Source organism: Asterias rubens, chromosome 2, assembly GCF_902459465.1.
Source record: "Asterias rubens chromosome 2, eAstRub1.3, whole genome shotgun sequence".
Taxonomy (NCBI): domain Eukaryota; kingdom Metazoa; phylum Echinodermata; class Asteroidea; order Forcipulatida; family Asteriidae; genus Asterias; species Asterias rubens.
In genome coordinates this window covers 7,429,608-7,454,695 of record NC_047063.1, presented here as the reverse complement: position 1 = coordinate 7,454,695, position 25,088 = coordinate 7,429,608, and the positions used below count along the sequence as shown (strand labels likewise).

The 25,088-nt window shown below is 38.5% G+C and overlaps 1 protein-coding gene across 3 annotated transcripts in view; it reads left to right on the top strand.

Annotated features, from left to right (window-relative positions):
- The first annotated feature begins 548 nt into the window (after positions 1–548).
- LOC117305062 (protein artemis-like) overlaps positions 549–25,088 on the top strand; it is a 44,074-nt gene continuing 19,534 nt past the window's right edge. The window contains exons 1-13 of one of the 3 annotated variants that reach the window (XM_033789798.1): positions 702–749; positions 1,547–1,586; positions 1,691–1,742; positions 8,934–9,078; positions 10,270–10,325; positions 14,120–14,221; positions 16,500–16,572; positions 17,636–17,673; positions 19,182–19,284; positions 20,149–20,256; positions 20,963–21,054; positions 22,714–22,768; positions 24,673–24,761. In XM_033789798.1, coding sequence (XP_033645689.1) covers positions 1,696–1,742; positions 8,934–9,078; positions 10,270–10,325; positions 14,120–14,221; positions 16,500–16,572; positions 17,636–17,673; positions 19,182–19,284; positions 20,149–20,256; positions 20,963–21,054; positions 22,714–22,768; positions 24,673–24,761 — 908 coding nt within the window. In that variant the 5' untranslated portion in view covers positions 702–749; positions 1,547–1,586; positions 1,691–1,695. Of the gene's footprint in view, positions 750–1,546; positions 1,587–1,690; positions 1,743–8,933; positions 9,079–10,269; positions 10,326–14,119; positions 14,222–16,499; positions 16,573–17,635; positions 17,674–19,181; positions 19,285–20,148; positions 20,257–20,962; positions 21,055–22,713; positions 22,769–24,672; positions 24,762–25,088 lie in introns of all 3 variants that reach the window. The other 2 variants (XM_033789788.1, XM_033789779.1) reach the window with 2 other exon arrangements.

Sequence of the window (25,088 nt, the reverse complement as noted above, 5' to 3'; positions counted from 1 at the left end):
CTTTTTAGGCAAGTATTGTCGTTTGGAGCATGTATATTTCCGGTTTGTTGTCTCTCGATAAACATTTTGATTCTATCGAACTGACCTCGAGATAGTTTATCTGGCCAAACATGTAATTTACAGTTTTTACACTGACAACCGTTGAACACCACCAGTTACTGCATTTCCGTGCGTGCGTGGACTTGGTAATTTCTTTGGTTCAATTCGTTCATTCACATTACACTTTACAGTTACAGTTACACAAGTCACACTGTGCAACATCATCAGCGGACCGGACGTGTCCAACCTGCCAACCCATACCGTTCACATGGCTAGCCCTGCTGGCTGCTGCTGGCACTGACAGGCTAGTGTAGTAGTAGTAGTAGTAGTAGTACGTAGTACGTAGTAGTACACTGACACTGACAGGCACTGCTGCCTCTCTGTAGGACGCCAGTCCCTGCGTGACTGAAAGTAAAGTTAGCAGCAGTCAACTTGGGCTGGGGTTAGATCTGAATGACAACTGCAGAAATGGCAACTAAAAAAAATACTGAGAAAATGTTCTGAACTATGTGTTTGATTATGATGATAAGTTATAATTCAATACAAACAACGCAACCAGGGCCGGACCAACACTTGGTGTGGTAGGTTCACATTCAGGATGAGTTCATTTGGTGGATTGATGGTGGAATACCCACAAATAGCAATTGACAGATTCCAGGGTCCTGCAGTTCTCAAAGCTAGAGCTTATTTCCTCTCTCATGCACATGCTGGTAAGTAAATATTTCCTTAATTATTTTGATTGTTGAGTTTTTCAACACAATCTTGTTGCGATAATCCCTCCATATTTGTAACCCTCCATATTCTCGACTACCGCATGACACCAATCCAGTGGTGGTTGATTTAAAGGTCCTGATTAGCGTAATATAGGATATTATATAACCTCTTTCGAATCAAAGTGTCGGGAGTTGTCTGACATGTACATTTATATAAATATTATCAGGGCCCCTTGCCTCGGTTTTGTTCATCCTGAGTTTTAAAATAAAAGTTTCTTTGTCACTGTGCCAGGTTATTAAAGAGAATGTTGTACTAACTGACCATGTGTAGACAAGCAGAAGAAAATATGGCAATATGGCGACCATAGTTTATAAAAAAGCTTAGTGTCCTTCTAGACCCAGTGCTGTATAGCCCCACAGGGCGCTGTACTCCTTTTTTTTTTTTAATTTGTCATTATCGGTCATACTACAAGCACGACCGATAATGACAAATTGCGAGTATAGTTACTGGGTTTAGTGTCCTTCTTATTATTTTAATTTTATTTCTAATGACTTTTCAACAGATTCTTTGGTTTGTTTGGTCTTTCGAGATCTATCCATAAACATAAAGAGGTGAACCTCCAAGTGAGACTACTTCTGTTGTTCAGCAGAATGCCAGTCATCTTGCCCCCCCCCCCCCGGCAAAGTCGCCCCCTGCAAAGTCGCCCCCTACAAAGTCGCCTGCAAAGGTTGTGGGTTCTAATCCCACCCAAGTGATTAGCCTGGGTTGGGTTTTTTCTTTTGTTTTTTTACAGCACTCGGGACAGTTCTGAGTAGACAGTGATACACATAAGGGTAAAAACAAAATTAAATTCTTTCTAGTCTTTTTCTCTGATGCAAAGTTAACGACTCTGAATAACAAATAATTTTCATAGATGCAATCGATTATCTTATTACAGATCATATGGTTGGTCTCGGTTCTCAGCAGTTTTCACAAAGACTTAATTCAAGGTAAGAAAGCATTTGTAATTACTCAAAGTGTGTAATTTTATAGGGACCTTTTAAAGGGTGAATGTACTTTTTGTAGGACAAAAAACACAATGTCCACAGATTTACACACTAAACTTACACAGTTTGAAGATAATGATAGTTAAAAAAAGGTTCCCTGAAAATATTCTGTGCTGAGGTGCTGTAGTTTTTGGGTAATGAGTAAAACAATGTCATTAAAATAATTTGGTCTCATGAGACCAAAATTATTTTAAGCATTTACAAACGTATTTTCATTACATTGTTTTACTCATTTCTCAAAAACTACAGCACCTCAGTAAGTAATATTTGAAGGGAAGCTTTCCACTATCATTATCTTCAAACCCTGTAAATTTAATGTAAATCTATGGACAATTTGAAAAAGTGCCCAAATCCTTTATAACTTGAAATTGGACATAAGTTTTACAATTGTGTATGTTTACAATAGAAAAACACGATTTTAGTTATTTTTTAATTAATCAGAGGGTTGTTTCTTTTCATTCCACTTTGTATTGCAGTTTGACTCTAAAAAGAAACTACATCATGTACATGTAACTACCAAAATGTGATGAATAGCTCAGGTCCAAGTTTACACTGTTATTTGAATTTTGAACACATTTGAACACAGAATCTTGTATAAAATATTGTGAGAAATGACTCAGACTTGCAAAACTTGAATCTGAAAAAGGCTTCTGAATTTCAAGAGGTTATTTATTTTATTTGTTTTGGGATACACTAGGTGATACTTGCCGTTGACAATAACAGAAAGTAGCCTATAAAATACCTTTAAAGACATTGGACACTATTGGTAATTGTCAAAGACCAGTCTTCTCACTTTGTGTATATCAACATATGCATAAAATAACAAACCTGTGAAAATTTGAGCTCGATTGGTGGTCGGAGTTGCGAGATAACTGTGAAAGAAAAAAACACCCTTGCCACACGAAGTTGTGTGCTTTTAGATGCTTGATTTCGAGACCTCAAATTCTAAACTTGAGGTCTCGAATTCAAATTCGTGGAAAATTACTTCTTTCTCGAACACTATGCCACTTCAGCGGGAGCCGTTTCTCACAATGTTTTATACCATCAACCTCTCCCCATTACTCGTTACCAAGTGAGGTTTTATGCTGATAATTATTTTGAGTAATTACCGATAGTGTCCACTGCCTTTAAAGGTTGTTTTTAGTTGTGAAAATATCATATCGCAAAAAAGCCAGAAGTTTACACTTTAGTCCAAGAAGAAAAATTCATAATTGGAATGACACAATCTGAGAAAGGTTTCTGACAGTCAGTAACATTTCTCAAATTCAAATTTGGGGGCTAATAGCTAAAATATATCTTTTTCCATATAACCACATTATTTTGAAGTGAAAGATTCTCAAAATGCTTTATAGGCCTACATGTACATGTGTCATACTATCAAAAGCTGAGCACTGTACTCACTTGGTTATCCAAGTTGCAAGAGAACAATGAAAGTCAAAGCACCATTGTTGCACAAAATAATGTGTGTGTTGTCAGATACCTAAAAAAGGGTTTAATTAAGGCCTGACGTCTTACTTTTTTTTTAATTGAGTGAGAAATTACCTCTTTCTCAAAAACTATGTGACTTCCAAGGGAGCCGTTTCTCACATTGTTTTATACTATTAACAGCTCTCCATTGCTAGTTAGTAAGTTTTTGTGCTTACAATTATTTTGAGTAACAGGCCTGTATGCTTCATTTTTGAAAGGGCAAGGGCATCCAGGCATTTTTCATTGGTAAAGGGCACTCTACACGAGAGTTGTAAATGTCTATTGGAGTATTTCAAGTGCACCATTGGTCCAATGCAATGACCAGGGGGTATGGTAGCCTTGATTCGAGGCTGTTGGTGAAGTGTGCCACAGCCCGGTGCGCGACATGATTCAGCAAAAAAAATTGCACGCAGTAGTGTATACACGACCAATGTAAACATTGTTTGTGCAGTACATTGTACAGCGAGAACAGTAAAGCGTAGTCATGAGTACGGTCGTGTCTTCAACACGTGTACCGTACAGATGGTTGTACGTACAGTACGTATGTGTACATACGCTGTACACGTATTATGCACTGTGTTATTAGGGGGATGCGCCGGCGGAATTGAGTGATGGGGACTGGGATTTTGCAGGTAGGGACTGGCTGGAGCTCCTTGATTAAGACTAGGGGTATGGAGACAATGGCCTTCAATGCCTCTGTGGAGTGTCGGGGCCTGGAGTAACTACTACCAATAGTGTCACTGCCTTAAAAGGGAAGGTACACGTTCGGTAATTACTCAAAACAAATATTAACTTAAAAACTGACTTGGTAACAAGCACTGGAGAGCTGCTGATAGTATAAAACATTGTGGGAAACGACTCCCTCTGAAGTAACGTAGTTTTTGAGCAAGAGGTAATTTCTCACTAATAAAAGACTTCTAGCTAGAAGTCTTTTATTCCTATCTAAAAGCACACAAATTCGTCCAACAAGGGTGTTGTTTCTCTCGCAACTCCAATGACTAATTGAGCCCAAATTTTCACAGGATTGTTATTTTATGCTTATGTTGGGATACACCAAATGAGAAGACTGGTCTTTGACAACTACCGAACGTGTACCTTCCCTTTAAAGATTGCACTTTGTGGTTAAAAAAACACATTGGAAGGTTATACCTTGGTTCTTATACAGAGTATCAATATTAAAGCGTTACTATTTGATACCTTATAATTACGTTGCCATGATACGACTCTGGGGTCAGCTGTGACCAACAGTGTGTGTACTTTGTCTACACATCCCCATTATGGCCCATAGCATCTCTGACTGATGATCAACACACAAGGTCATTCCTCATCTTTCTGTCACACAACACAAGTAAACACTACCCATTGATGTATACAATGATCACATAATATAAGAGCAGCTGTGTTCAAAGTATTTTGCATTTCTTGGCCAGGCCTGAGGAAATTTGCCTCCATGCCCCCCCCCCCCCCCCCCCTGCAGGGGTCGAAATTGCCACTAGCCCGCTAGCCCGGGACTACCAGATTTAGAGCCGGGCTACTCATTTTTCCAGTTTCATAGCCGGCTGGCTATTGGACGAATAATGAAAAAATCAATATCACAAACAGCAATGAACTGTGCTGATGGTGTATAGTAAAGTTTGTGCCGAGACATAATACTGTATGTTTTCCGGCCTACCAAAATCTCATCAGGGCTACTAAAAATTATTGGTTACTACTAGCCCTGCTGACTACCATCAAATACACTTAATTTCGACCCCTGCCCCTGGTCATTACTTTGGTGCCCTTGAAATGCTTCAAGAGAAATTTACAATTTCCTAAATAGGGTGCCCTTTACCAAGGTGAAAATGCCTAAGTGCTCTTGCCCTTTCAAAAACAAAGCATACAGACCTAAGCATCTGTGAAGTATTTTCATTTCTTGGCTGCTCAAAATAATCCTGTTTTTTCTTTCTTGTTTTCAATTTTTTTTATTTACTAACTGACTTAGCAACATAATAGCTTAAGGACACTGGACACCTTTGGTAATTGTCAAAGACCAGTATTCTCACTAAGTGCATCTCAACATAAAAAAAACGAACCTGTGAAAATTTGAACTCAAATTGGTCAACGAAGTTGCGAGATAATAATGGAAGAAAGTTGTGTTCTTTCAGATGCTTGATTTCAGGACCTCAAAATCTAATTCTGAGGTCTCGAAATAAAATTCAAATATTTTAGTGGAAAATAACTTCTTTCTCGAAAACGACTTTACTTTAGAGGGAGCCGTTTCTCACAATGTTTTTCACTATCAATCAGCTCTCCATTGCTTGTTACCAAGTAAGTTTCTATGCTAACAATTTTTTTGAGAAATTACCAATAGTGTCCAGTGCCTTTAAATGTAACCTCATAGAATCAGCTAGAGGGGTGTCTGTGTGTCTCTTTTGGACACCCTGTTTGTAAATGTCGACACCCTGTTGTTTGGACACCCTGTGAACACTATTGGTAGTTACTCAAAATAATTATTAGCATAAAACCTTTCTTGGTAACGAGTAATGGGGAGAGGTTCATAGTATAAAACATTGTGAGAAACGGCTCCCTCTGAAGTGATGTAGTTTTCGAGAAAGAAGTAAGTTCTACGAATTTGATTGCGAGACCTCAGATTTAAATGTTCATAGGTATGTTAGTTTATGCATGTTGAGATACACCAACTGTGAAGGCTAGTCTTTGACAATTACCAATAGTGTCCACTGCCCAGTGTCTTTAAATGTACAAAGTATTGTAAGTGACCATTTTTGCCTACCATTTTTTTTTAGATTCCAGCAAATTTTGCCACCTTTTTTTTACCAAATCCTGGCAAAAAACTTGATAAGCAAACCCAAAACACAACATTGCACTTGCAGTAAAACATTCTGCTTGTGATTTATTGTAAGTGAAAAGGAAAACCACAGACTAGACGGTAAACAAAAAAAACGGAATGGCATTTTGAAAATGCACTTGAGAATTGAAATTGAGGTCAAGTACATGGATGCAGCATTTGAGGGTCACTGCTACACAGTCATGGTAATTTGCTTGTACCCAAAATAGCGCCCCCTCAGACTACAAATAGAACTAACCTTTCTTTTTAAACTCATGTAATTATCCTGACCTTTACTTACGATCTGAGAACTGTTTAGAATTGCCTTTCATAACAGTTCTGTAAGAGTTGAGCATGCCAGTGTGTGTGGTTTGGTACTTTTTCTTAGCTGTGACACCACAAACATTTAAAGGCACTGGGGTCGATTTCACAAAGAGTTAGGACTAGTCCTTTTCGGACTAGTCCTAGGAGATATACAAAACGTGTGGCTAGTCCTAAGTTAGAACGAGTAACTCGTCCTAACTCGAGATAAGACTAGTCTTAACTCTTTGTGAAATCCACCCCAGGACACTATTACTCAAAATAGTTGTTGTTATAGCATAAAACTAACTTGGTAAAGGAGCAATTGAGAGCTGTTGATAGTATAAAACATTGTGAGTAACATTATGTAGTTTTTGAGAAAGAGGTAATTTTTCACTCAAATAATAAAAGACTTCAGGCCGGAAGCTTTTTGTTATGCATCTGAAAGCACACAAATTTGTGCAACAATGGCATGAGTGACATCAGTATTATAACTCAGTATTACTTCTAGGCCTACTAAGTAATTGTCTATTTTGAATTTGAAAGGGAAACCAGTTTAATTTTGTTTTTAAAAATAGAAGTTGAAAGTGATATATGTTCAAAGCGAGTGTTTTAACAAACCATTAAACATAAACTGCTTGTGCCTTCAAGCAATATGTTTCTTTTTTTTCAGTTTCATTTTCCAAATAAAGTTTGATGGTTGCAGGAATAACACAGGTGTCACTCCTTAGAAAAACTACATCCTCACTTTCAAAAGCCAGTTCATTTTCATATAAACATATTTGGAACTAGTTATTTCCCCAATACGTGCAATCAATTTAAAAGTTGTCACTACTAGTTTATGACACAATGCTACACAGCAATGCCAAAAATCACAAGTATCTGCATTCAGTTTCATTTTAGGTTTCAAAACAAACAAAAGACAAACAAACAAACAAACAAACAAACAAACAAACAAACAAACAAACAAACAAACAAACAAACAAACAAACAAACAAACAAACAAACACAAGGTTTCAAAGCAGAAGCTGACCTTTCTTCTGCCCTTTAAAGACACTGCACTGCACAGAAAGAAAAACACCCTCGTTGCATTACTTTGTGTGCTTTCAGATTCATAATTAAAGGCTTCAGCTGAAGTCTTTTATTATTTGAGTGAGAAATACCTCTTTCTAGAAAATTACATTACGACAGAGGGAGCCCTTTCTCACACTGTTTTAAATACTATCTTAGCAGCTCTTCATTTCTTTTTACCAAGTAAATTTATATGATAACAATTATTTTGAGTAATTACCCAAAGTGTCCAGTGCCTTTAAACTTTAATTTAGAACCCAACCAATTTCACTTGACAGCTGGACTAGCTGCTTCCTCCATGCTCTAAGTGATTGTATATAGACATGTGACCTGTGACATCACATGTTTACAAAATAGCAACCAAGCCTGGACTTCCTGCAGGCATGATTTGTACACAGCCTAACAGAAGAAAACATAAATCTTATATTTTATGGAGATTGCTTTGTCCAATTCTTATCAACTTTTGATATGATGAAAGGGGGCACATATCTCGAAACTTGTCCAGCTTTTATTTTCATAACTCTTGGATTTATGTGGAAATCATGACACCAAATGTAAACTTTCCCGTATGACCAATGCCTGCCAGAAAGACAAAGAATGAACAAGGTCACACTTAATAATAAATCTCCCTTCCCATGAAATATGTAAATTGCACATAGCGCGTGCGCACTAACGTTTTGGTTGGCAAAATGAGGGAACATCGCGCTGTTTTGTACACAACTAATGGCTGCGTGATGCAGACGCGATTGCGCGTCTGCTCAGTGCACAACTCTACGGCGTTTGCCAACCGACAGGGTCTGCACGCATGCGTGAATGTAATTAGCATATTTCATGGGAAGGGTTCATTGTCTATACTGGTAGGGGACGTCTGTCGTTCAGTATTTCACTTTTAATGATTGTGGAGGATGAGGACATTGGAAACTGTGGGTTGTAATTTGTAATGAAGCATTTTCCAGATTTTCGTGTCTGGCTTGTGGCAAAGTGATCATCATCAAAGATTGAGGTAGTATCAATCAGTGGTGTGTGGATAGGTCCATATGTATCATTTATAGTGTGCAACATCAAATGAAGGGTTTGATTCTTTTCATATTTAACAGCACTGTGAATGAAGATGTATACACTTATGTAGTATAATTTACCTGTAGAAGTTTCAGCTTCATTAGTCATCAAGTTTTTTTAGGAAAAAAGTGACAAGTCACAGAGCAATGATTTCAGGAGAGTCACGTAAATCCGTGGCACATACTAAAATAGTTTTTGTCTAAAGAATTTTGTTTGTGTAGAGTATTTACAGCACCTCAGCAATTAACACTTTAAGGGAAGCTTTCTAAGTCATTATCTTTAAATTGTGTAAGTTTCATGTAAATCTGTGGATGTTTGTGTTTTGTGTCGTAAAAAAGGGTTCATACCCTTGAAGATGAAATTTCAGACCCGTGTTTAGTAATTGTGAGTTTTGATTTCTCCCTGTATACCAGTACACACATCAAGCTCTACTGCTCTGAAGTTACACGTGAGTTTCTACTGACAGACAGACGGTTTGTTCATCTGGAGCCATTCCTAATCAGTCTACCGATTGAGGAGCCGACGCTAATCACGCTCTGTGATGACACAAAGGAAAAGGCAGGACCTCTTTCAAATTTCTTATTTTTGATTGATTAAAATAAAATGATTGCCTTTTCTGTAATTCATAGTTCTAGATGGTTATGAATTATATAGCATTTATATTTATGCTCGATTTAGACGCGCTATATTTTCCGTATTTCCACGAGCGTGCGTGTGATAACGTATTTATCTTCAAGCAAATTTGGCACTATGGCACTTCAGAGGGAGCTGTCTCTCACAATGTTTTATACCACCAACCTCTCCCCATTACTTGTCACCAAGAAAGGTTTTATGCTAATAATTATTTTGAGTAATTACCAATAGTGTCCACTGCCTTTAAGGTGTGCAAATTCATATGCTGACACCCAGTCTTTTGTTTCATTGTGTCTAATCACTGAAGCTAAACTATTTCATAACTCTCATTGCTTCACATGCTCTATCGATCTACACAACTCCATATTTAGTGTATCAGAACCAAATTTAATCTTCAGAGACTTTTGAAATGAAAAGGAAATTGCCGAGTGCCATAAAATATGTAATGAATAATTTGAAAGATAATGCTTTGATAAGACCTTGGATAGATGATGAATCTAACAGACTTGAATCGCTTTCCAGCTCAGTTCATGTGGAAATGTCAAGAGATAACGTTAATCAGTTGTAAATCAATTGAAATATAAAGGGAAAGTATAATTTTGGGTTTGTTGAACCGTTCAATTGTTTTATATACAAAATAAAACTAACATCGAAACATTTTGTTTCAAAAAGTGGTCATGTGTTTTTGAGGTATTGCCAAAAATCTTTAGCAAATTTGTCGAGGCAGGAATAATTATACCAAACAGAAATACACAATCTGAGAATTGTATCGTGTTTTTATTTTATTTCTTTTTACATACATTGCTTCAGAGTGAAATGTTTCTCAAAATGCTTTATTCTATCAAACGCTGCTGTAGGCTCCTAACCAACTATGGAGAGCTATACATACAAATCAAAAACAGATAGCCATAGTGCAGATATGTTAAAATATTTAAAATATGTTGAATATTTCAACTCATGAATCTTTTCAGAAAATGTGAATTTTGTCACAATTTGTTTCAACACAACTTGATTTTTTCCTAACATTCGACCTGCCATGCCAACCAGCGCACTTTGTTTATCAACAATGGAAAGGTCTCACTCCCTTTAATCGTCAGTGCATTTTTATTCTTTCAGGACAAACAGGTTCTGGTGTCGTTGCTAGCCGCTGGTCACTGCCCTGGATCTGTCATGTAAGTTACTCCTGATTTATGAGCCATTTATCCTCAAAGGTTCAAAGTGTCCTCACAAAAAATAAAAACAAAATAAAAATTTATTTAGGTATTTTTTTAGCCGAGAAGAAGAAATATTGCGCTATAAAAAGCACCCTTGAGACTCAGACTTATCTTCCAACTGCCAGTGCTAGTTATTTTCTGCAGAAAGTTAGGGTCAGAGATTGGTGAATTCTCCCAAAATTAATCACCATAAAAACTAACTCGGTTCAGTGATGATATTTTGTCCAACTTTAGTCTGTTTTCTATTGTTTTGCCCTTGGAAAAATCTTGAAAACAGCCATAAATGTATATTAGAGCCTACACCATTTGTACATGTAAATTCATAATTCAAATTGAAAAGAATTCTGCAAAGAATTTTGCTGCGCAAAAGTATTTTCTGCTTTAAAGCCATTGGACACTTTCGGTAAACAGTGTTGTCCACGGCCCACACTTTGTGTATCACAACTTATACATAAAATAACAAACCTGTGAAAATTAACACTCAATCGGTCATCGGAGTCGGGAAAACCGACGGAAAAATAACGGAAAAACCCGCATGTTTCGCGGTGTCAGGACATGTGTTTAAAATTAATCCGTAATTCTTGATATTGAGAATTGATATTGTTATAATGTTTTCTCAAAAAGTAAAGCATTTAATGGAATAATATTTCAAGAGAAGTCTTTCACCATTACCTTCAGTAAACCCTGGTTATTTGTAAATCTGTGAACTTTTAATTTTGTTTCTGTTCCGAAAGTGTCCAATGGCTTTAAAACAGTTTTATGAAATTGGACCCTGAGATGAGTTTGATACCTGCCGTCACTCGCTAAACATGGATGGATTTGCCAAAACATGAAAGTTTTTTTTGTTTTTTTTTTCTCTCAGCAAGTAGCAATGTAAACAGCAGACACTTTCACAAATGTAACTTACAGTCTGTGCCTATAAATCAACATTTTTTTGAAATTTTATTTTTAAATGATGACCCTACCTTTGTTAAGTACACACAAGAGCACACCATTCAGAGAATTGTGGCATTTTATTTGATCCTGTTGAAGTCTCATTTCGCAGGGGGTTGTAAATCTTCAAAGGGTCGTAGGTTGCTTTGCAAATCTTGGGAATGGACAAGGTTTTTTTCTCTCAAGATTGTAAGTTTGATAACTTTGTCCTTAGTTGGAATTTTCGGAACATAAATCAACTGGTTGCAAGAATTACCCAGTCAATTTTTGTCCTTGTAGTCTTTTATTCCTACTTTTTCCAAAGCCAATATGCCATGCCTGTTAAAGACACTGGACACGTTTGGTAATTGTCAAAGACCAGTCTTCTCACTATGTGTATCTCAACATATGCATAAAATAACAAACCTGTGAAAATTTGAGCTCTCAATTATTGGTCGTCAAAGTTGCGAGATAACTGTTACAAGAAAAAACACCCCCGTCACACAAAGTTGTGAGCTTTCAGATGCTTGATTTGGAGACCTCAAAATCTAATTCTTAGGTCTTGAAATCAAATTCGTGGAAAATTACTTATTTCTCGAAAACTACGTCACTTCAGAGGGAGCCGTTTCTCACAATGTTTTATACTATCAACCTCTCCCCATTACTCATTACCAAGTAAGGTCTTATGCTAATAATTATTTTGAGTAATTACCAATAGTGTCCACTGCCTTTAAAGTGATGAAAAGATATTTCAAAAATTACAAGGAACCATCACTTTTTTCAACAACCCTTTTTTGTACTGCCCTTTAAACATCTCTTCCAAACTGTCCTGGATGGTCTAAACAGTTGGACGGAGAAAGAATTCTCCACCATGGTAAGACATTATCTGAAGGAATTACCAAGATGAGTCATACATGGGTAGATTTAAAGGGAAATTCATGGTTTGGTTTTGGTAGATTATTTAGTTAAATATGATAATTTGGATTAGAAGATTCTGGTTTGAAGAAGTACCATAAGGCCAAAAAGGAAGTTGTTTTACCATAGAGGGTCCTTAAAGCCATTGGACACTTTCGGTATACAGTACTGTCCAAGGCCCACACTTCGTGTATCACAACTTCTATATAAAATAACAAACCTGTGAAAATTTAGGCTTAATCGGTCATCGGAGTCGGGAGAAAATAACGGGAAAACCCACCCTTGTTCCTGCACGTTTCGCCGTGTCATGACATGTGTTTAAAATAAATCCGCGAGAATTGATATTGTTTTAATGTTTTCTCAAAAAGTAAAGCATTTCATGGATTAATATTTCAAGAGAAGTCTTTCACCATTACCTTCTGTAAACCCTGTAAGTTATTTGTAAATCTGTGAACTTTTAATTTTTTTTCTGTACCGAAAGTGTCCAATGCCGCTTTAAAAGGTATAAGGTCGATAGAATCTTCCCTTTAAGTTGGAGACCACACACTCTTGTTGGGACAAAAAATAACAACAAGGTTTGCTCTGCGAATAGAAAAAACAAATCCACTTTGGAAATATTTGTACCCAAATATTGGCTCAGGAACACTATAGCTTTAAGAGCAGTAGGGTCATTGTGGATGATGATGTCTTATACACAGATTCCCATGGGAACCCCGTTGGTATTTATGTGGGCATTTATTGTACAGGCTGTAATGGTGGGAATGAGGGCATAGGAACACTCTTATACATGTACGCTAGGGGCCATTCAGAATAGTCTCTCAAAATTGGAGGGGTAAAAAGAGATAACTGAAAATAGAAATTAAGTTTTTATTTGAAAACAGCTACTGATTTATACAATATTTATATTTAATAGATGGAAAACACTGCAGTACCGTCAAAAATAGGATTTGAACTGTCTCTAGCTACTGGGCAATCTCGGTTGTCTAGTTGGGTAGAACTGCAAATATCACAGGTTTGAATCTCAACCGAGTAATATGCCCAGGCGATTTTTTCCCCAGTGCTCGGGAAAGTATACAGTCCTAACACACATCGGTGTACAACTATATATGGGTAAAACCAAAATTAAGATGGGGTTTGTTACATTGTCCTGTATCATTCATTTATGTAATAATTCACACTGGACCAAGAGTCTGGCGCCCTCTGGAGTAAGACTAAAAGAAGTGATAAGATCAAGATTTGTATAAGAATGTGTGTCTTATACCTACTTTGAGTATTGTCTGTTTCTAGAAATGGCTGTAACGTTCCAAATGTTTGGAGTGATGTTGTATACAAGGCCTGATACTTCCAGCGTTGCTCAATGTTGGTGTTCATTGCCTTGGTGCCCCTTGAAATGTTCCAATAGATATTTACAAGTTCCTCATAGTCATAGATGTGCCCCTACCAGGAATAACACGTCTTGGTGCCAAAAACAAAGCATCAGGGCCCAATTTCATTGCTCTGCTTACTGCCGTATTCTGCGCTTCAATCACGAATTCTCTACTTACGTGCAAGCGCCAAATTTCTGCGCTAGCCTTGTAAGTGTAGAATGCCTGCGCAGAAGCCAAAATTCGCCGCTAACCTGTGAAATAGGCTTGCTGTAGGCACAGAATCCTTGCGTCCGTAAGCGCCAATTCTGTGCTTATGTTTTTTTGACATTTGCAGTTCTTACCAACTAGACAACCGAGATTGCCCAGTAGCTAGAGACAGCTCGAATCCTATTTTTGTGGGTACTGCAGCATTTTCCATCTATTAAATATAAATATTGTATAAATCAGTATTTTTTTTCAAATAAAAACTTAATTTCTATTTTCAGTTATCTCTTTTTACCCCTCCAATTTTGAGAGACTATTCTGAATGGCCCCTACTGACCTTATACTTTTCCACAGGTTCTTGTTTGAGGGTGATGAAGGCAATGTGTTATACACCGGTGATTTTCGCTTTGCTAAAGGTGAAGCAGCACGTATGGAACTACTGCATTCTGGAAACAGGTCAGGCATTCTAACCTCCCCGCGAGACACAGTAACTGGGGCACTGCAGTACTCATTTAAAGGAACATTACAGAATTGGTTTTGCTAACAAAACAGTTGCTGGCAGTGTAAGCACTTCATGTAATTCACCATACATAAACTCACAAACCTGTAGAAGTTTAAGGTCGATCACCCATCTGGGTCACAAGAAAATAGTGAAAAATCAATTTTTGATTACATCGATGCAAACAAAAAATGGGGGAAAAAAAACGCTCACTGAGCAATAAACCTCAAACGCAAATTAGATTATTTATTTCTCAGCAATGGGAGACTTTCTGGGATGATAGAGGGCAGCAGACTTACCGGGTAAATCCATTGTTCTCAGAATTATGCGCATGTTCAGAACTACGTAAACAATGGAAATTTACCCGGTATGTCTGCTGCCGCCTAGCGTTGGAAAGTCTCCTATTGTGACATTTCAGACAGAAATATTTCAAAGGATGTTTTCTACCATCATTATCATTAGACCGTGTTAAAGTTTTATGTAAATCTGTGATCTTAACGATTTTTGTTTCTTACCGATTCTGTAACGTTCCTTTTAACAGAATTTAACATCTGTAGTACGAACTGCAGACGTCATAATTTTGTATAAAGGATTAAAACAAGATAATGATTCCAAAAACCAAAGGTATACTTGGCAGGCCCTGGAGTCTTCTTGAACTGAGACTCGCTGAGAAGGCGTGAGGTACTCCTTTAAACAAAATTTGACATCTCTGGTATGAGTGCAGACGTCAACATTTTGTACATAGAAATAAAACAAGATAATGATTCCAAAAACCAAAGGTGTACTTGGAGGGCCCTGGGCCCAATTTCATAGAGCTGCTAAGCACAAAAATTTGCTAAGCATGAAATTTCTTCCCTGATAAAAACAGGATTACCAGCCAAATTTCCATTTGTTACATAGTGCTTGTTACTGGTATTCAGCTTTTGTTTGCTTATCCTGAAAATCACATGAAATTTGGTTGGTAAGTCTGTTTTTATCAAGTAGGAAATTTCATGCTAAGCAAATTTTTGTGCTTAGCAGCTCTATGAAATTGGGCCCTGGAGCCTTCTTAAACTGAGACTCACTTAGAAGTCAACTGGCTACTAGGCGTGCGGTACATGTAGACCAAGTAACTGGGGCTGTACTGCTAGACCCAGTAACTGGGGCACTGTACTACTTCTAATTTATTTTGTGACATCTGCTAGTATGAACCATTGACGTCAAAATTTGTTTGAAAGGAGTACAGCGCCCCAGTTTCTGGGTCTACCGCACCCCTAGAAGCCTGTTAACTTCTCAGTGATTCTCAGTGTAAGGAGACATCAACTGATCAAGGGCCAATTTCATAGAGCTGTTTAAAGGCACTAGACACTTGGTTATTACTCAAACTAATTGTTAGCATCAAAACTTACTTGGTAATGAGCAATCGATAGTATAAAACATTGTGAGAAACGGCTCCCTCTGAAGTAACATACTTTTTCAGAGAGAGGTAATACTCACTAAAATATTAAAGGACGTCAGGCCTGAAGCCTTTCTCGCAAGGATGGTCTTTCTTTCAGTTTTCTCTTGCAACTGCGACGACAATTTGAGTCAAAATTGTACAGATTTGTTATTTTATGCATATGTTTGGGATACACCATAGTGAGAATACTGGGATTTGACAATTACAAAAAGTGTCCAGTGCCTTTCAGCAACTCTATGAAATTGGGCCCAGGTCTTGCTCTTTTGAAACTTTGATTACCATGGATGATGTCGTATGCTATGTAGATCTCGTTTTAAAGTCCATAAGCCAGTTTACGGCTAGGTCCTCAGCCAGGTGAAGGGCTTTGATGCCACCATCAAGGTGAGAGAGTGGGCAGTCATCTATCATGTGGCGCATCGTCTGTGGTTCTCCACAATCACAAAGCTGAGATGCAAGGTAGCCCCACTTGTGTAGACTGCTGCGGCATGGCCCTGCGTCTGTACGGAACTAGTTTTAGACGCACCAATGGCCGCGCGGGAGAGGTCCATTCCCGGAAGTTGGATGGTGGGGTCAGCGACCAGGAACTTGTGGGGGACGTTGGTGTGGTCTCGCCACCGTGTTCGCCATAGATCTTCTGCGGTCGCTGCACTGTCCGGGACATTGAACCAGATTGGGTTTCTAGACTTAACTCAAGGCCTAGGGTGGAAGTTTGATTACCATTGAAGATAAACCATATGGGTGTGTAAATAAACTGGTGCCCACATTGAACTTAAATGTCTAATTGTTTTATACTACAGCGTTAAAGATATCAAGAGTGCGTATGTTGATACTACATTCTGCGTGCCAGAGGCTATGTACATACCTAGCAGGGTAAGACTGTACATTCAGAGTGCCTTTATTATTTGGTTCATTATCTTAAGATTTTGATTTGCTGGTCATAGTAAACTTGGGTATGATCCCTGGCAGCACGGCAGATAACGGTTGCTTGACTTCTGAATGGAAGCCCCCTGAACAAAGAAATTGACCCCCCAACAAGGTAGACTGCCAAAAAGGCCTACTCTTGTAGATAGCTCAGTTGGTAGAGCGCCAGCAAAAGGCAGTGGACACTATTGGTAATTACTCAAAATAATTATCAGCATAAAACCTCACTTGGTAACAAGTAATGGGGAAAGGTTGACAGTATAAAACATTGCGAGAAACAAATCCCTCTGAAGTGACATAGTTTTCGAGAAAGAAGTAATTTTCCACAAATTTGATTTTGAGACCACAAGTTTAGAATTTGAGGTCTCGAAATCAAGCATCTGAAAGCACACAACTTCATGTGACAAGGGTGTTTTTTTTTCCTATCAAAGTTATCTCGCAACTCCGACGACCGATTGAGCTCAAATTTTCACAGGTTTGTTATTTTATGCATATGTTGAGATACACCAAGTGAGAAGACTGGTCTTTGACAATTACCAATAGTGTCCAGTGTCTTTAATCCTGTGGTCAGTTGTTCAAATCCTGCTGTAGTAAATTCGTCTTTGTTAAACTCAAAATCAAGGCCTTTGGTTAGGATTGAAATAGACTTTTGAACTGTTGTAGCAAACAGTTACGAGACATCCACCATTAATCAGCCTTTGAAAGATAAGGCTAATGTGAGACACAGGGCATCCATGTCTGGGATTACATGGAGACCACGGAGGCCATTGCCTCTGTTGCCCCTGGTCTTAGCCTTGGTGCCCCTCAAACATTTCCCATAGACTTAAAGATTTTCCAGTAGAAGTGCCCTTTTGGAAAATGAAAATGGCCTTGCCCTCTCGAAGATGAAATTCCAGTTTTCTCATGTTAAAAAACAAATGCTCATATTAAACAATTTTGTTTAAAATTTTTTCAGCTCATTTTTATTTTGAATTTTTTTTCTCACCTTTTTGTAACTTATCCCCATACACAGGAGCAGTCTAAGGATGCTCTGCTTGACTTAGTAGAACAGTAAGTTTACTTTAAAAAAGTACTTTAAAAAAGTATGAACAAACTCTATGTGGTGTTTCGTGGCCCAGCGGATAAGAGCACCAGACTCGGGCTCAGGGCCCAATTTCATAGAGCTGCTTAAGCACCAAATTTTGCTTAAGCAAAACATTCATTGCTTAGTAAAATCAGATTACCGGCCAAGATACCACTTAATTGTTATGCTAAGTAAACAACAGCTAAATACTAATCATAAGCAATGTATATGGCATGAAGTTTTGGCCAGTAACATGTGTAAAATAAGCGAGCTATTTTCGTGCTTAAGCAAATTTTTTGCTTAAGCAGCTCTATGAAATTGGCCCCTGGTGTTTCTGATAAGCAGAGATTGGGTTTGAGTCCCGTCGTAACACTTGCGCCCTTAAGCAAAACAGTTCATTATTAATCTTTGTTGTAGCCACGGTGGGTGTGCTGCGCGGGCCTGCCCGGAACTAATAAATTTCGCCCAGCACTCTGAGCAAAATACGCTGTACTGCCCAGCACAAATTTCCCCAAGAATGCACTTCAGTAATGATGAACCCATATCTAAATATGAACAATGTTGTTGAACCGCTCCCTCTTGGTCTTGGTGGACTTAATTGGATTTAGAGCCCAGCATTAAAATTGGTTTAGCTATAACATTGTTAATAATAATAATAACGATAATAATAACACAGCTTTTCAAGGTGCACTTTCCTGACTTGTTTAACTATTCAAAGCACCGATCTAGTAGAATTTAAAAAGTATTGACAAATTGTTGGGAAAGCAAACATGAACAAGTGTGTTTTAATAAGTTTCTGCTGGAGGAGAGTGATGTTGGGCATTTGTCAGAGGTCTTCAGGAAGTGAATGCCAGAGTCTTGGTGCTATGTTGGAATAGACCCTGTTCCTGTAACTGGCCAGGCGAGTTCGCGAGTTCCAGGAACCTGAAGCGTATTGCTGATAGATTTCAGGCCTGGGCCCAATTTCATAGCACTGCTTAACGGAAGCAAATTTTCGTGCTAACTGTAGCTGAAAAATTTGCTAAAGTGCAAGCGTATTTCAATTTGGCGGCCATATTGCGCGTTCACCATGGATTTGCATTGTGACGTCATTTATTTTGGTGCGGTAAGTACCCGAAGGTTAGCATGCCGTTTTGTGTGCTTACGGTTAGCATGCCGTTTTGTGTGCTTACGGTTAGCACGCCGTTTCGTGTGCTTACGGTTAGCATGCCGTTTTGTGTGCTTACGGTTAGCACGCCGTTTCGTGTGCTTACGGTTAGCATGCCGTTTCGTGTGCTTACGGTTAGCATGCCGTTTCGTGTGCTTACGATTAGCACTATGAAATTGGGCCCTGGTCTAATTGTGTGGGGCGTCAACAGATTTTGTATGTAGGGTGGAGCCAAACTGGATGGGACGCAAAACTGAAGACCACACCTAGTATATATTAAGCACAAATAATGACGCAATTCAATTTTAAGTGTAAAAGAATTTGGTAATTTGTTTGGTTTGATTACAGACATATACAGAAGAGTCCTACCCACATGGTACGTCTAGCGTGTAAAGCCAAATACGGATACGAGTACCTGTTTGTGGAGATCAGTAAAGAGTTTAATCTAAAGGTAGATATATATTGTTACTCATTCACTAATACCCTTTCTTGGCTTATTTTCACGAAGCATGAACATGACTTGTGGTTAAGTCGTTAATAGTCTGTCGCGGTGAGATTGTTGTGTCGTGGTGGTTGCGCAATGATTCAGGTTTCCGCGAGCGAATACTGCTCTCGCGAGAACTGCTCTCACGGAAAGCTGCTGGCTGCCGACTACCACAGCCAGAAGCAGTAATCTTGTTGGGGGCCAGCTGTCTCACGAGTATATCGCCAGTGTAGCGGGAAGCGCAGAGAAAGTCAGAACGCTATCACCACAATTTGTCCACAAACCTGCGCCATCATCAGTTAGCATCTTGCATTTCGGTACAGGCTGCCTGACTTTGAGAAGCTTCCAAATAGACCGATCTTGAGCTGCCACTTCTGCTTCCTCCACACACCACCCAGTGCACAGTCTGGAGAGGTCCCTCTGGATTACATTTTTTTTTTTTGTCCTAGGGCAGCCTCTTCCACATTGTGTTTTGGCTCCGGCAGGGGGTAATTTTTCTTGGCACTTTTGTCCTTGAGCAAGATTCTTTACCATAATTTGTTTTTCTTCCTTTGGATGGGACATTAAGCCTAAGGTTTCCGCGTACTAGGATTGGTAGTACCTCCCATTTAACAGAACCCAGAACACTCATTATGGGAAAGTAGGGGTTAACCCCAGTTTTCTGGTTCACCTCAAGCACTTTTGTTTACAGGTTTCCTCAGGCTTGCGCCCTACAGTGATTAAGTTCACTTATGAGGCATCCTTGGTTTCTTTATCAGAAATATAGTACAAGAATAGTAACCTTGTTTGTGAACACCCAACTTCTAAGTTTGATTGATGTTGATTCTTTAGGTACATGTGTCATCACTAGTCATGGCGCAGTATGAAAGAGTCCCACTCCTTGCCAAACATCTGACTACTGACGGCAGCACCACGCAGGTTCATGCATGCAGGTACATGGTTAGTAAGCAGGCCTAGAAGTTGGCAAGACTCCACTAAAATAAAAAAGGATTCTTGTTGAAGAATTTCACGAGAATCTAGGGGGGAATTTAACTCGGTCTTTTTCACAAATTGTATAAGACTATTTGCAAAATGTAATGTTGGAAACTAGAACATTGATGATTAGACATAACAACATTGAAGTATTCCAGTGCTCAAAGTGTTTTCACAATTTTCATGGAATAGATTCTCGTATATTTTTACTTTTATCTGAAGGACAAATTTTTATTTAGATGTTGGTAATGCTTCACTGGTATCTTGAAAAACCATAACTCGCCCTGAAAACATTAAGCAAAGAATGTATTAATTACAATTTATTGATGTTAAATTTGCATCAGGGATAAAGGATATTATTTCTTTTTTTTACCTATACACTGATGTGTGTTAGCACTGTAAACTTTGTACTTTCCCAAAACTGAACATGTATTATATCGTTGCGGTATTCGCCTCGAAAACACATGATTCGAGCTGCATCTAGCAACTGGGCAATCTCAGTGGTCTAGTTGGTAAGACACTGCTCTAGAATTGCAAGGGTCGTGGGTTCAAATCCCACCCGAGTAATATGCCTGTAAAATTTATTCACAGGACTCGGGAATGTACCGAGTATACAGTGCCAGTGTATGGGTAAAAACCAAAATTAAATTATATGAATTGTTTTTGAATGCAGGATTGTTCAATGAGTAATGCCACCGATGTGTTAGTCGTTGTACCAAGTACCATGTGGTTCACCCGTAATGCTCAGCCCTCTGATGTCGTAAGGTGAGTAGTTTGTTTAAATGATCTTCCCCTCCAGGGAACTCGACAAACTCAAAAAGGGGATATAAACACCAAGCTGGCAACAACCAATCTCTCTCATATAAACATTGGTTTGACGTCTATGATTATGAATTGCACAAATCAAGAAACTGTGATTCAGTAACTTGACGACAATATTTATTCTAGTCATTGTGAAATCAGTGGTTAAGGCCCGGTCACACAGGCCTTGATAACGCCGCGATAACGAGAACACGCCCTCGATTGGTTGAACAAGCAAGGGCGTATTATGTGTGGAGCAATTCAACCAATACTACGCCTTCTCTTTGCGCCGTTATCGTTCTCGTTATCGCTGCAGTGGGACCGGGCCTTTAGCTTTTCGAACCCACAACCTTGTGATTGCAAGTCCTGCAGTCTAACCACTTGACAACATTGTCATTGCCCAATGTACCATGCCAAATGGCAGAGGATGGCCTACCATCCCCCCCCCCCCCACGATAAGAAAGAAAGGCAAAAACACAAAGCCTGGTCAACTAACGGAACTAATGTCGTAGTCCCGACTATTGATTGCTTAGACTCGTGACTGCTGTTTTTCAACTACTCAGTTAATCGTGCCGCCATGAGTACTGCAAAAATATTTGCTTCTACCTGCTAGGTGAACCAAATTAGACGAGTATGTGGGAGTGGCTGTTCTACCCCCCCCCCCCCCCAAGGAAATTAAAAGAAAGGCAAAAGGTCAACAGTAAGCCTGGGCGACTAGTGTCGAAGGCTTGACTATTGATTGCTTAGTCAAGTCACGACTACTGTTTTTTCAACAACTCAGTTGATCGTGCCGCCACGACTACTACAAAAATAGTTGCGACTACCTGCTTGGTGAACAAATTAAGTCGCTCACGACTACTCCGACAGCATTATGTACTTACGAAACACAATCAGACATCAGTGACACAATTCCTCAATCCGTTCAGCTTGAATTATACTACATTGAGCCTGCGGCAAAAAATATGTCGCAATGCATCTTAGGAATTACAAATTAGTCGCGTCTAGTGTCAAAGTCGTCGCTATTTGATCTGTGGATGTTTGTGTTTTGTGCCGTACAAAAAGTACCCAAACCTTTTTAAAAATATATATATTTCTCTGATAAAAAGATGATTACTCACTGAGAGTTGTAAGACATTATCCTGCCCACAAGTGTCATGACTGGGACTTGAACCCAAACTCTGCTGATCAGAAATACCAGGGCTTAATAAGAAGAAACTACAAATAAATAGTTAACTTGCGGGTACAACCATGTGTAAATCTCTTTTGTGTGAGTGTTGGCTCTTAGAAGAGCCAGTTGGTCTGGATGTTTTGAACAGTATACTCTGCTCGTCTTCAGGAGAATACGAGCAGAGTATACTGTCAAGACCAAACTGGCTCTTTTCAGAGCCAACACTCACTCATAAGAGATTTACACATGGTTGTACCCGCAAGTTTACTATTTATTTATAGTTTCTTCTTATTTATCCACACCATGCAAAGCTTCAAACAATACTTACACGGGCTTGAGTTTAGTGCTCTTATCTACTCGGCCACAACACATCATAGGTTCACTTCATCAACATCAGCCTGCCACGGCAACATGGTACCCAGCATAATAGCTTGGTCTTATCTCTTTAATAACAGGAAAATTGGCCGCCGGTACAGACTTTGTTTTTCCTTCCACTCGTCATTCAGTGAGGTAAGATGATGTCATGGATAAGCTGTTTAGCATTGGTTGTAAACAACCTTAGAGCTGACTTCCCCTTTAAACTTGCTCATCGTCTGCTCAGAATTATGTAAGGTCTTTAAAGGCACTGCCGTCGATTTCGCGAAACGCTAGGATTGATCCTATCTCGAGTTGGGACGAGTAACTTGTCCTAACTTAGGATTAATCTTAAGGTCTGCATGTTACAGTGCAGGGTTGGGACTCATCCTAAGACCTAAGATTAATCTTAAGTTAGGAAGAGTTTGGTGAAATCGACGGTTTGGTTAACGACCAGTTCATAGGCAGAACATAGGCATCAAATAACAAACCTGTGAAAATTTGGACTCTATTTCACATCAAAGTTGCAAGAGATGAAAGAAAGAAAAAACACACTTGTTTCACAATAATTTGTGTGCTTTTAGATGCCTAAAAAGGGCTTCAGGCCTATATTCTTGTAATATTTGATTGAAAAAGTATCTCTTCAAAAACTACACTACTCAGTGTGAGCTGTTTCTCACAATGTTTTCTACTATGAACAGCTCTCCATTGCCGATTACCAAGTATGTTGTTTCGCTTACAACTATTTTGAGTAACAATAACCAATAATTTCCTGTGAGTTTAAAGTTGACTCCCACCATAAGGGAATAAAAGAGCGGCGATGAGGCCTTTAAAGCCATTATACATTTTCGGTACAGAAAAAAAAAAAATCACAGATTTACAAATAATTTAAAGGGTTTACAGAAGGTAAGGGTGAAAGACTTCTCTTTAAATATCGTTCCATGAAATGCTTTAATACTTTTTTAGAAAACATTAAAACAATATCAATTCTCGTTAGCGAGAATTACGGATTTATTTTAAACACATGTCATGACACGGCGAAACGCGCGGAAACAAGAGTGGGTTTTCCCATTATTTTCTCCCGACTCCGACGACCGATTGAGCCTAAATTTTCACAGGTTTGTTATTTTATATAAGTTGTGATACACGAAGTGTGAGACTTGGACAATACTGTTTACCGAAAGTATTTAATGGCTTTAAGGCAAAGTATACCTTTCACTTTTTGAACTGTTTAATTGTTTTAATCCTATATACATGTACATGTAGAGTTATACAATAGTTGTAAACTAAACTATGAAAAATTATGTTTAAAAGGTGGTAGCATTTTTGAGATTTCGCAAAAAAAAAATAATTATTGAGCGGTTATGTCTACTTTATACAGAACATTGATTTATTTTGCATTATTGGCTTTTTGTTGCCTTTTCTCTCTGTTTTGTTCCTGGTGGTATAGAGTGCTGTTGGTGCTTTTGTGGGGGTTTGTTCTTTATACATGTGTATTTGTTTATCTGTTGTTCTGTGTATTGCTTTTACTACAGGGCCCCCGGGGAGAACAGTGTTTTTACACTGATGGGGCTACCCTGTATAAATAATACCTAATAATAATAATAATAAAATAATATTTGGTTTGCGGTAACACCATGTGTGTATCTACTTGCCAGGTAGAGTTTGTTCTTAGAGAACTGTCTTGCTATATTCTACTGCCGCGGAGTAGATTATAGCAAGACAGTTCCCTAAAGAACAAACTCTACCTGGCAAGTAGATAAAACACATGGTGTTACCGCAAACCAAATATACATTGATACCTCACCATGCAATGCCTCAAATCCTATACCATAAAATAATAATAACATTTCATGCAGAAATGCTTCTCAGATTGACAATCTTTTGCTGACGGCAAGCAGAGTCATGAAATGGGGCCCAGATGAAGAAGAAAGGTCGTGCAGGTTTTTTTGTAATTGGTTGGTTATTAAGTGCTACGACTATCTTTGAATCCTTGTTTTATTTTATTAGACAGTTAAGTTTTTAATTGTTGTCTTTTTGTGTGATGTTGACTACTCAAGGTGCGGGACTTTCTCAGCTACATTCAACCAGTCAACATTTATGCGAATGTAATTCCTTACAGATGTACAGAGGAAAAAATAAATGAAAGGTAAAACCTTTATCCTTCCTCATGCCCCCCCCACCCTTTAAAGGCAGTGGACACTAGTGGTAATTGTCAAAGACTAGCCTTCACAGTTGGTGTATCCCAACATATGCATAAAATAACAAACCTGTGAAAATTTGGGCTCAATCGGTCATCGAACTTGCGAGATGATAATGAAGAAAAAAAAGCACCATTGTCACACGAAAGTTGTTTGCGTTTAGATGGTTGATTTCGAGACCTCAAGTTCTAAATCTGAGGTCTCGAAATCAAATTCGTGGAAAATTACTTCTTTCTCAAAAACTATGGCACTTCAGAGGGAGCCGTTTCTCACAA